Here is a 13,210-nt window from a genome sequence, read left to right on the forward strand (position 1 = left end):
TTAAGTCTTTTATTTATTGAATGATACACAAAACACAATTCATTAAAATGATTTGGGAAGTCAACAGGCACATTTCAAAACTGTTCCTTCCTCTAATTTTGATTCATACACTAACTCCCCAAAGTAGGTTAAGTTTCATTCAATTTCGAATTTTCATTCCTCTTCATCCATCTATGGGCAGCTCGTAATTATGATATGCAGGGCGTATTTAAATCTATCTTGTTTCACTACGACACGAATTTAATAAGTTTTCTGCATTTATAACTTCATAAGCTTTAATCATCCTGTATTATACGTGTTGTGTTAGGTTTCCATACTGATTAGAACAAAGTTTGTTTGATATTTAGGTGTTATCTATACTGATATTAGGTAGATTAGGTAGATATCTATACTGATTAAAACTATGATTAGTTGATATTAATTGATTTTTTTTTAGTTTATCTTATGATAATTTGACATCTTGTGAGAGCAGACTTTAAATTGACACAATCACTTGTGACATAATATGTCGTTCTATGGAGTTCCATATACTTTCTATCCAATTCCCGACACTTGTAAACAAAGAATAACGGACATCTTTACATTTTTGTGGTAGTGTGGTTACAGTTTGGTTGTGAAGTCGGGACTACTATTTTGAGGAGCGTAGGCCGCGCCAGTCTACGGTTGCTGGACGGCAGTGGTGTGGTTGGTGACTGGGCGTGCGTGAGTAGATGTGTAGTGAAACGAGGGGAAGGAATACGCGGGCAAGGTTTCATTCATAGCTTCCCCCACCACCGGGGACTGACTGCTCACAAAGACGCGTCTCTCACACAACAACAGAGACAGAGCGCTGTGCTGGGCCCAGATTTTGTTTCATTCATAAGTCGAGTGGAGCCATCCGTTTGAACGCGATCTGTGATGCCCGTAGACTTGGACCGTAGTAGAGACCGCGCGTCGTTTGACTAACCTTTGTTGTGATCATGGTGCGTCCTCCCATCTCCTCGAGGATCACCCGCCATTTACTATTATCAATCGTTGATCAATCAGTGCAAAGTTGACCAGTACTCGAAATCAGTGTGTGTGTGCGTGTGTGCCTGTGTGCGATTATGTGTATAGTTTTCGACAGTTCCAATATGCAGCCACACACTACAGATAACCATCTACTAGATCTGTCCAGCAAGAGCGGTGCGGGATATTCCACTGCAGCTCAGAAACCTCCCAACCTCGCTGTCAAGAAAACCAAAACTCTGGTTTGTACAAAACAACGTTTTTTAGTTTAGTTTTAGAAAGTAAGATTGTTGGGCAGGCAAACAATGAAAGTTAGAAAGACCTTTCAGCTCTGAAACCTGCAAACCAACTGATGGCAGTTACAGTATTTGGATGTGCAGAATAGTAAATTCAAATTTACACTAGAAACAGAAAGATGTGGAATTTCACCTTGATATACTAAACTTGGACACCATCATTCTCATCTCTCATCTAAAATCTATCATATCTTAACTTGGCCTGTAGTAGATCTATACAGGCAACTTGATCGCTGCTTCAAGAATGAACGTATAAAATCAATAGTAGCCTTACTAACCCTACTCATTATAACCATGAGGTGTAGTGTCAACAAATTGACTTGAAGTTCATTACATGGAAAGACGTACCTACACCATTCAGATTAAAGCTTAACTAATAGCCTGTAGCTGGGTGATTGAGTACAGTAGTCAGTAATCCTGTCTTGTCAACAAAAGAGTAATGGGTGTAATTTGAACATGAATGAAATACTCAGATTTGAGCCCGCTATCATTGTATCTACTCAAAAATTCTAATAATCTTGCCAGAACTTCAATAATTTATCATAGAGTGTAGTATGGTTTGAATTGGAACTAGATAACACACGATTCAAATAGTTATTGATTCTCGCTGAAAATAGAATGGGTAACTTCTGGCTTTCTGAAAAGTTTTTAGTGGTTTTACATGTCCTATTCATTATACTACGGTTAGTTATTTCATAAGCTAAAGACATGAGCACATATTTTAATCATAATATCACCGGATGATTGTGGGTGCACATAGAATCTCCTTTCCAATCAGTAGTGGTTCTTTTTAGGTCTTATCAACTTGTAGAATGATAACCAGGGAGAGAAACCTCCTTTACTGCTACGTACTTCCCCCCTCTCATCATCTTCATCCTCCTCCTCCTCCTCCTCCTCTTCATCATCATCATCCTTACATAAATTATAAGACATGACTTGTTTGACATATACTTGTTCAATACAGTGTATTAGTATTATAATATGAAGAAGGTTGTATAATATAATGTAATAAATAAATCAAAATGAGACACCATGTCATTTCTTCGAAAAATCATGAAATTCCACCAAAACAATTAGAATGTTCCTAATTTTGTTGAAATTATCTAGTAATTGACAACAGTAGATAATACAAATGACTGTAGTATTAATTTTATTCACAATTAAATCCAATATCAGGCCTAGAACTGCAACTATCAAGAATACACTGTATTTGGCTCATTTATTAGTAGATCATCAGTATTGACAAACTATTTACATCTACATGTGTACTTTGAGCTATCTGTAGGCTAATTAATGGATGCTGTTGAATTCAAAATGTATGTTTATCAATTACCACTAAACAAATGTTTACCTTGCCTAACTTTCTAACAATGGCCCAGAATAGGCCTATCATCTCGTCACATTTCATGATAATTCCAATCTATTACATGGTTGTTTTGTAAGGGAAATATTTGGCTTCTTCAGCTTTTCAACCTTATTGCAACAAATCTTCAACGGCAGAAGATTGCCTATGGATCCGAGAAAATATCAGAACAAAAGTTCTTGAAATAAGTAGTGTTCCTGATCATTTGACATTTCATATTATTTTTATTTATATTTGAACATGGAAATACCACTTAGAGATATATATTTCAAGGTTTCTTTCCATTATCGAATAGAGCATAAAATAATTTGCAATTTGTCATATCTCCTCAAAAATCAGGAGGAACATGAGGTCAAATGCAAGTTACAATATTGTACCGTTCACCATGTACAGTGTATTGTACAGTCGCAAAATTAGTTTACCAATGTATCCAATAGAATATCAAATTAATAGGTTCTCAGTAAAAGTCAAAGTAAAGTACAATCTGTACATTGCAGATTTTTATGTGACTAAGCTGTCTGCTAATCTACCATAAATGACATCTGTAGTTGCTCTGAAAGTTTTAGTACCCTTCAAACCCATAATCAGAATATAAGGTATGGGACTTGGTTTGCCCAGAAGGCCTTGTGTTGAATGAAGTGGCTCTATTGAGTGACATCCACTTCATCTAGGATTTCATTTAATCACGATTTATATTTAGTTGATCACGGATGATATTCATAATATATTTAGAATGATACCAGCATATTTTTTCTCATTAAAGAAATAAAACCTAACACCACATTCGTCGTGAAAACATAATTAAACAGAACCTTTTAGTGTTATTTATTCATTTATTAATACACATTCTATACTATTTCAAAAAAGTATTGTTTATGGTCACTCAAATAATTCAATACACATTATAATTATGCATACAACAATATTCATAAAAATTAAAAACATTAATTCAAAGATTTAATCAGCCTTCAAACAGGCTGTGACTATAGTAGGCATCCCGCTCCTTCACCCTAGTCCTGAATGACTCCAGTAACTTATATTGATTCTGGTTGTCATGTCAAAATTTTAACGTGATATAAGTTCTAGGCTCTAAATTAATTGTCTAAATTTGGCTTAGTGGTTTTGTGTTTTGTTTCGGTTTTGTATATATTTTTGGACTTTTCAACATCAAAAATAACTTTTTTCCTATTGGAAATTGTAAATTATTGTGCTCACTTAAACCTTAGTGTCCGGTTTCCCAATGCTAGGGAACTTTGGACTATATACGGCGTGGTGGAACTACCCTTGTGTCTCCCCACCATTGAAAGTCATACGCTAATAATAATAGTGACTGAGATTCCATTATATTTTCTGGCAAGGCGTTATGTCGAGATGTCTAGATGAACTGAAACCGAGATGAATTGAAACCGAGGTGAATTGAAACCCAGCCGCTTTATTCACAGTCACAGGAGGTGATTTGAAGAGACCTGTACCCGCACAGCGCACAGACTGCCGGCAACTCAATTGAATCAATTATGCTGAAGTGCCAATTAAGTCCGAAAAAGACCGGATACGGGGGTGGAACAAGTTGAACCTACTGGCAGGGCGAATTGCCACAGTGTCAACTTACAGCCTCTGTTTATGAAACGATTTTTTGGAACTTTACCACAGAAGCCAACTGAGATGAATCTTTCTCCCAACTTCATTGTACTCACGAACTCATTAAAAAATCCTATTATCTCTCAATATTATTTCTCCTGTCTTACCCTCCTTCCTACCCACCTCATCCTATTCAAGCAATATCTGATTTATTGATTTTTCCACCCTATTCATTCAAAACTGAGTTCTTAAAGTCTCATCAATTTCAAAATCTATACTCGAATTTTGTTTTCATCTTCTGGAATGTCCTTATTGAAGCTATGTAAATTCTTATTAATTTTCTTAAAAAAGTATTGATTTTGGATAGCAATACTCTTTCTATATTTTGGAGAAGTATCTAGTCGAATAAAGTACAAGTAGCCTACATGTTACAAGTACAAGAAACGTGTACAATAAAGTCAAATAAATAGAGTACAATAAGTGATTATTTGAAGTCAACGTTTTTCTATTACATATTATTTCTCCCTTTGAAAAAACACATGGTTTTACTATTTAATTCGACTGAAAATGTTCTGAATAGAATTCAATTATTCGATTCAATTTAGATTTGATAACTAGCTTTCATGAATACAGATTCTAAAACTTATCCTTTCAATGAAAAGCTCTGCTTGTATAATTTTCTCTTCTCTTCCACGTTAATTTTCCATTTCAACAAGAATTTGTTGTTCAAAAGAAAATCTCACGCATTTTGAAATATTACAGCGGATTACTATGATACATCAGATATTCACATTGTATGAGATCAATGTGGTTTTGCAACCCTGAAAATATGCATTGAACTGTATCATCGAATCATTTCGAAAGATTGATAAGGATTATTTTAAGTGCTTCATGCCGGTTTACAGGCATAGTTGATCATTGATGATAACCTTCAGTTCCACTCCTTTATCTTTATAATGGGTGATGTTTCGTAGAAAATATTTCTATTCCATTTCAATGCAGTTATTCATAACAAGTCAACCAGAGAAGAGTAAAGTGAGATTAGCTAATACTGAAATAATTTACTAACAGCTATAAAAGTATACAATTTTTATTTGACTGGACATACTCAAGTTGAAACTGTGTAGGCTTTTTTTATGAACTTTTCACTAGTGGCTCTTTGACATTTATTATGTAGCCTACTGTAAGTTCTGTCTCACTCATATGCATGATCAACTAAAAAACTCATGAATATGAAAGATAGTTTTTGTTTTTTTTTTCATTATCATTGGCCTTTATCATAGTCGCATAATTATGATATTGCTAATCTGACTAAAAATTCTATGTTACTGGACACATTACTTCCGTTTGTCAAGATAATGGTCAGATTTGTGGAAGAATTGAAAATATAATTTAGTGGCACAGTTTCTACGTCCCAATGTTTCCTTTTCAAATAAATTTCAACAAGGCAGTCTAGGATGTTATCAATCAAATTTGGAATTATTTGTAGATATTTGAGATTGACAAGCGTTTGCTTTATGAGGTAATTTTGAGAACTAACTAATTGGACCATTGTTATTGGGAATTTGGCAGTTATGAGATGAATTTATTTTATGTTAATATTAACAAGTAGTTGTTGACAGAGGTTATATATGTATTAATATCAACAAATAGTCGTTGACAGGGGTTATCAGTTATTTGTTGGAATTGAATATTTGCACCTTTGAATAGAAATAATTTTTACTTGTCACTCGTGAGAAAATTTATTCATCCTAGCTCGAAATAAATTCTTGGAATAAACTGTATCAAATTTGCGTTGCTTTTGAAATTCTCGGTATAGGTCTAGAGCGTACGTTTTCCAAGCGAGGTTACTAGAGGTGCTGATACGCTACTATTTTCCTATTTCTATAATTTATTATCCATTTTATAATCAAACCATAAATAATATCAAAGATTAAAACCATATAAGATCCAAAATTCTAATTTTGTACCAAATGAAAAAGGTATTGATTTTTTCTCTCGATTTCAATTGAAAATCTGCATCAAACAGTACTCATTGAATCATTATTGATGTCTTGCTTATAAATTGCTTATTCATTGTTTCTCACGATTTTTCTATTGTAATAATTCATCAGGAGCTGAAATATGTTATTCGAAGCAAATCTTTTCAATTTGTACCAATTTAATCCAATTGTACTGCTTGCCTATTCTTTGTCACCTGGCAGTGGCAGGTCATATTTTTGATGTACTGGTGATGCTATTGGTGCAACACCGTTCATTGTGTTGTATATAGGCATGCTGTTATATATTATGTACTCTGCTTGATCGCCCGTGTAATGCTATCCTTTCAAGCTCTTGTTTCATTGTAAGTCAATACTCAGGTTTAGCATCAAGTTTCTTTTCCCTCCTCTGAAGAAAAGCTAGTTTTTTTTTAAATAAATTAATCCATCAAATTTCAAAATCTTTCTCGATTAATGCTTTCTTACATTTCGTTGCATAAACTCTAAATTCAAGTTGAGTAAAGTAGTCTCAAGAGTTGAAAACTTTCTAGTCTATGTGATTGTGAAGGTGTTGCTGTGGTAACAATATGCATGTTGCATGAAAACGACTTATTCATTAAAACAATTTGAGATAGGCCACAGAATACAATTATAGGAGTTTTCTCTGGATAGGCCTACTGTTTTTGGTTGTTCCACCATTAATTTTAACAATTTGAAATACCGTTTCTGGTTGTTCCACCATTATCAATCCCTAGTATACTGAAATCTTACTTAAACATTGAGCTGCAGAATATTATTGTGTAGTGTAAGTGGAGCCCTACGATTGGTCATTAGCTGTTGACCAATGAAGTTTGAGCTCTACTGTCATTGGCCGGAAGATAAGGCAAGCAAAAGTATTCGAAATACTTGCTCATGAGGACAGTTGAGTTGAAAGCTTGGGATCTGAATGAAATTTCCTTTAATATTATAATCATAGACTCATATTAGGAACTAATTTAAGTGTTTATAGGTAGATGATTATTTGATTAACTTTATTTTGTTACGTTCACAATCGAAACAGATAGAGCACTCTACAGGATGAATGAAAATACAGTCTTAAAAATGACGTTTTGTTTTAGGTTTCTTGTAACTGTACTCACTGTTCAATTCTCCATTTCATTGATAATAAATCTACATTCGATATCCCTAACTCCGTTTAGCCTCAAATGAATGAAAGTTGAATCATGAAATCTTGAACTGGAAGACGTTATGTGGTATGAATAAGACTTGTATTCAATGAATGATTAAACCAGTTTAATGGCACCGCCTCTCAAGCGCTTTCTTAAGACCAAGACGCCGAAAAAAGCTGTTGCTAAGAAAGCAAAAAGACGTTTGATCAGTTCATCTAGATTTTGAAAGGGATGCTCAATAAAATATGTTAGGGAGTATGATAGTTTTTGTTCTGAATATTTGAAAAAGGGTAACCTGAACCTGAGTTGTGGAAGATTGACTATCTACTAGCCATCCTTGTCTTTGCTACTATTGTCACAGGACTCAGACACACCCAAGGCATGAGAATTATTTGCCTGCTGAGAGGATTAATTGGATTGCACTTGAAGCAAGAAGTGTTATTGCATCGCATAACCTTCACCAGGTTCCCACGTGGTAATTACAATTTTCTCACTAGATACAATCTGAATATTCTTGGTGCATCTTTCTTGTGCATATTGCAGTTTGATACTTTTCACAAAACTAGGCTATATATAAGTTTCTATCGTGAAGAGCACCTCTCAATCAGTTGAACTGAAAGAAAAATAAATCACTGAAAAAGAACTGATGAAAGCATAAATATTTTTTTGCTTTAGAAAATTAAATACTTCAGAAAACTTTAAACTATAGTGAGCCCCCGGGCTGGAGAAACCGTTCATGAACTCTATTGCATTGATTTTTAAATCCGCATCTTGTAATTCTATTTGAATCAATAGAACTCCATAGTTCAAGTCAAAAAGTTGGTGAATAATATAGTATGCCTATATGGTTTCAGCGTTTGTAGAGCATTGCGGGTCTATGAAACCAATCAAAAGTAATCGTTAAACAAACAAACGGAGGCTCTAGTCATCAGTAAGATCATAGGCTACCAAGCTCGTTCAATTATTTTCTTGACTGGAATCTCGCGCACAATCATTTTCAAAAATGCAAATGATATTCTGATCTATTGAAATCTCTTTTTGGAATTATTTTGAAATATTCCATATGATTTTCCTATGATCTTTTTCACTCGTGATTATTGAGCTTATCTATAGCATACACCATACATAAATATATTGAGAGCTTAACCTTTATTGTCCAAAAAAGGGCGAAGAAGTCATTAAATTTTGTTGTCCAACGAACTTGGTCTGTATAAAGGTTTGAAGAATTTGTGCTCAAAATTTGAAACTGATTGATCAAAGCGTTTGAAAGTTACATACAAACAAACAGACAGACAACGATTTAGACCTTCAGTCGAAAGTATGAACTCGCTGACGCTATCTCAACAAGAAAATGATTTTTCAAATTATTTTGACAATAAATTATCCATTTGGATAAGAAAGTGATGTAGCAATATTCTTCTTGTTCCAAAAATCGTTCTGCTGAAAGAAGGAATTATGTTCTGTGTATTGTGGTTGATGATCCATGAACAGTTGAATAGATGAAGGTGGATGACTGAACTCAAAACTAGAGCTAAAGCAACTATTCGGCACAGATGAGCTGTCATTTAGTGCACTTGATTGTCCGTTCCTTGGACTTGTAGTTTACGTCGGATTCCTGTTTGTTATTGACCACACAACGAAAAACTCTGCTCCAAATTGTATATTTTATCTGAGCTGGCCTGGGCTTCCTACCTACCTGCCTTCACGGGACGAAGAACACTGGAAAAGGACTGCCAATTCTTCAAGGATCTCTCCAGGAGAGAGCGAGAAAGAAACAACGATGTTGAAAAACTGTGCCTTGTTTTTGTGCTAGTGTGCCATATGGTCAGTCCCGTCACTTCAGCCTTTTTCACTCCGGGTTTTTGTTCACATTTTAGCCGTCATTTGAGGTTTCTCAAGTAGATGAAACGGTGCCACAACTCTCGCTTGAAAACCTTTACAACAAAATAGACTGATTCTACTCATTTATGAACTGCCGCCATATTTAGTTGGGCCACTATTTCTTTACAATAGTGGTGTAGCAACAGTTGGTGGAGCTGATATTCTGGAGTATGAAATGGATTTCCAGTCTAGAGGATCAAGTGAAATTCAAACCGATTTGGAAAAGGATCAGATTGTGAACATTTTGAAATATTATGGCTGGTCGGTGTCTATCGAATCAACCTAGCTTTACAATAAACTTGATTAAGATAATTCAAACACTGCATAGCATTGCAACATAATGCAAGAAACATTGCATTATTTTTCATATAAATATTTTTTCAAAAATTTTATATTTTAATATTCTTATTTAATTCCATTACATAAAATGAGTGCTCGAAACTAGTTGTATTTATATGAAAAAATGTAAAGAATTAAATTAAATTTAAAGTAATTTTCTATAATAATTGAATATTTTTCAATAAAATATTGCCTATTAAACATTTTTTTATTCTCACATCTAGTTGCTATTTAAAAAATAGGTACTTATTCGAAATGGATGAAAGAACTCTCAAATTTTCAATTTATTCCAATTTTAAACCATTATTTAAAAAAATTAATACCAGTCAATAATGTTGCAATATCACAGAGTCTCACTTTTATATATATTTAGTAAGTAAGGTTATATCAAATTAGTACAAAGACTAGATAGCATAGTATTCACAAAAAACATATTAATGACCAATTAATTATCAATCCTATTACAAACCCTAATTTGTATTTATTCTAAAAAAACACGTTCTGCCACTCACTTAGCTTTGTTTCCTTACTTTTTAAAGTTCTTCAGTATAGTAAGTTATGGATGACAAATATTCATCCTTTAAGTGAATCCTAATTTGTAGTAAACAGTGAATTAATTATGTTGAAAGATGGAAGTGATAAACGTGTTGATTACAGAGCTCCATATCGATATGGCTTGGAGGTAATGAATAAATTGAACATAACAATAATGACAGTCCTATCGTTGACTATAGACTTCTCTGAAGTAAACAATCAAATCAGTGTCATCCATCAAACTTTGTTATCAAACTGTCAACTTGGTCTATTTCGATCATTTTTTGGTTAGTGCACATTGACTCTTTTCATGCTTTTCAATATTTACGTACATCACCTTGTATAAATCTCAAACATTATACATCTCAAGATATTATAGTTGTTGAACTGTATGACACTATACTAACTCAGATAAAATTCTAGTATAGTACTGTATTCTGTATAGTATTCCAATTTTAACAGCCTACTTGACTATTATCTTATAGTGAGGTCCACGTTATAATGGCAAATGGCAAAACATCTGATTTAAATTGGTGTGGCTATCATTGTCTATCATTCTACAAAGTAGATAGTTCTATCCTTTTCTAGCGCCGAAACGTTGCCAGATCGTTTTTATAACAATGTAGAAATATACTTAATTAACAAAATATTTAATATCAATTATGATTATTTATTATTTATTTTAAATCATTAAAAAATATGTGTTTTTGACGAATAAAATATTCAATAAATGATTATTTCAAACAAGAATGAACAGTTAATATTACATCAGATATACCGGTATCAACTATCCTCTATAGAAGACAGGAACAAGGCAGAGAATCGGCAATGATTTTCTCCTATATTTCTTCACTGCCATTATACCGTGGACCTCACTATATTATCTTGGAGAAAACACACCACTAGGTATCTTACAAGTTATCGACGAATATTATGCCATTATTTATAGTCTAGATATTATATAGTGTACAGTATAGACGTATTCACTATTCAATTCTACTTACTATGAGCAGGGGTGCCCAGCACCCCCAAGGCCAATGGCGCATGCCCCCCCCAATTCAAGTGTAATGCCCCCCCCCCCCCCAATCCATGTGTAATGACCCCCCCCAAAGTACCCCAACTCCCAACTCTTTAGTTTTTAACATTAGTCAGTATATGACAATAGAATTCACATCTTAAGGTGCTTACAGATATACGCGCCGCGAACATGAGCAATTCACTTTTAATCAGCTGATGCCAAGCTTTTTATATCTGTATTTTACCGTTTCTGTAAAAATACAGATATAATCAGCTGATTGGCTGATTGAAAGTGAATTGCTCATGTTCGCGGCGCGTATATCTGTACGCACCTCTACATTCTAATCTTCCAAAGGACATTATTTACCTTTGGTCTTGTGAGGAGTTCTTTCTGTTTTCATAATATTGTAAAAATATATACCATCGTTTCTTATCTCTTTAAAATAGAAATAAAGTATTTTTTTGACATTATTTTTGAGACTAGCAGTGCACCCGTTCTTGTTCGGGAGGACTAGAAAGAACTTCATTACATCAGGAAAAACTACATGACACATATTTTAATAGGATATTAGAAGATAAGTAAGGGAGGCTTTGCTTTTCAAATGTTAAGGTTACTTATAAAAAGTTGAATAATAATATCATTGATAATTCTTTATTGCAAAAGAAGATTGCATAGCAATCTTGGTAAACATTCATACAAATTTGGAACGATTTTATTCATACAATATATAATGTCGGCAAGTTTAGGTATTCTAAATCCTATACTATTAAACGAGCAATTTCTGTTTAGATGTTTTGATGTTTAAATTTTTAGATGTTTATATGTTTGTATTTCACCGGATCTCGAAAACGGCTCTAACGATTCTCACGAAATTCAGAACATAGTAGGTTTATAATATGAAAATTCGATTACACCAGGTCTCATCCCTGGGGAAACTCGCTGAAGGACATTAAAAGAATTTATTCATCCTTGGAAAAACAGCTGATAATTTCGGCGTCTGTTGATGATGGAAGTGAGTGAGCGAGTGCATGTGTGTGGGACTGAGACAAAATTATGACTCAGCTGTTGAACTTTTGTACATAATTCAATCAGGTACTTAGTGACAGTTGTACAAAAGCCGGTTAAATTTTAATCCTGATTAATTCCAGTAGAACCTATCAGATAAGCTCTCTTTTTGAGATGGTCTTCTGTGATTTGGTTCACGTGACATGAATCAGGATTAAAATTTAACATGCTTTTGTGAGAGAAATTTTTGCATTCCTCTGCGAATTAATCTCAATCCACTGTGATTAGATAGAACCTTTCTGTATGAACTATGAATATTTATTATAATTTCTTCTTTCGTAATAATTTTTATATGCTTTTGTAGGTACTCTAGAGCGGAGCTCGGTGCCCCGATATTTATCATGAATTGGAATAGGTTGTCACTGATGTTGTGTTGATGCTAGTATTTACTTTTTAACATTACAGGAGTAAATAACACAAGTCGAACAAAATGTATCTTTAAATGGTTTGGTTTTTGGAATAAAGATATCATCTGAACAAGTACATTTTGTAAATTCTATCTATTAATACCAAATATCGGGGCACCGAGCTTTGCTCGTTATTTATTCATTGATAAACAGATTTATTTCATTGATAATCATTTCTTTAAAATGATTGGGGAAGTACTAACAGGCACAGCCCAAAACTGTTACTTACCCGAATTTTGATTTATTCACTACGAAAAATATATTTCGTCTGTGATTTATTCACAGACGAAATCATCATCGGTTTTTCCAAGGATGTATTATCCTTTTCATGTCCTTCAGGGAGTTTTCTCAGGGATGAGACCTAGTGCAATCGAATTTTGATATCATAAACCTACTATATTCCGAATTTAGTGAAAATCGTTAGAGCCGTTTCCGAGATCCGTTGAACATAAATAACCAGATAGCCAGATAACCAGATATAGAAATAGAAAAATATAAACAGATGTACATAAACTGCTCGCTATTATAATAGGATAACAACTTATAGTCCAGTCAAATGGTCGTTTTTCAGGAAACAGCCCCGAAATAATTTTT

At 33.7% G+C, this 13,210-nt stretch overlaps 1 protein-coding gene across 5 annotated transcripts in view; it reads left to right on the top strand.

The window, feature by feature from the left end:
• Positions 1 to 13,210, top strand: part of LOC111059182 (protein C-ets-1) — a 229,077-nt gene that overhangs the window by 39,085 nt on the left and 176,782 nt on the right. For 2 of the 5 annotated variants that reach the window (XM_039426257.1, XM_039426259.1), the window contains exon 1: positions 842 to 1,229. The exons of 2 other annotated variants lie outside the window; for them this stretch is intronic. In XM_039426257.1, coding sequence (XP_039282191.1) covers positions 1,086 to 1,229 — 144 coding nt within the window. In that variant the 5' untranslated portion in view covers positions 842 to 1,085. Of the gene's footprint in view, positions 1 to 838; positions 1,230 to 13,210 lie in introns of those variants that run through there. One more of the 5 variants, XM_039426258.1, reaches the window with a different exon arrangement.

Source organism: Nilaparvata lugens, chromosome 4 (genome assembly GCF_014356525.2).
Source record: "Nilaparvata lugens isolate BPH chromosome 4, ASM1435652v1, whole genome shotgun sequence".
NCBI lineage: Eukaryota > Metazoa > Arthropoda > Insecta > Hemiptera > Delphacidae > Nilaparvata > Nilaparvata lugens.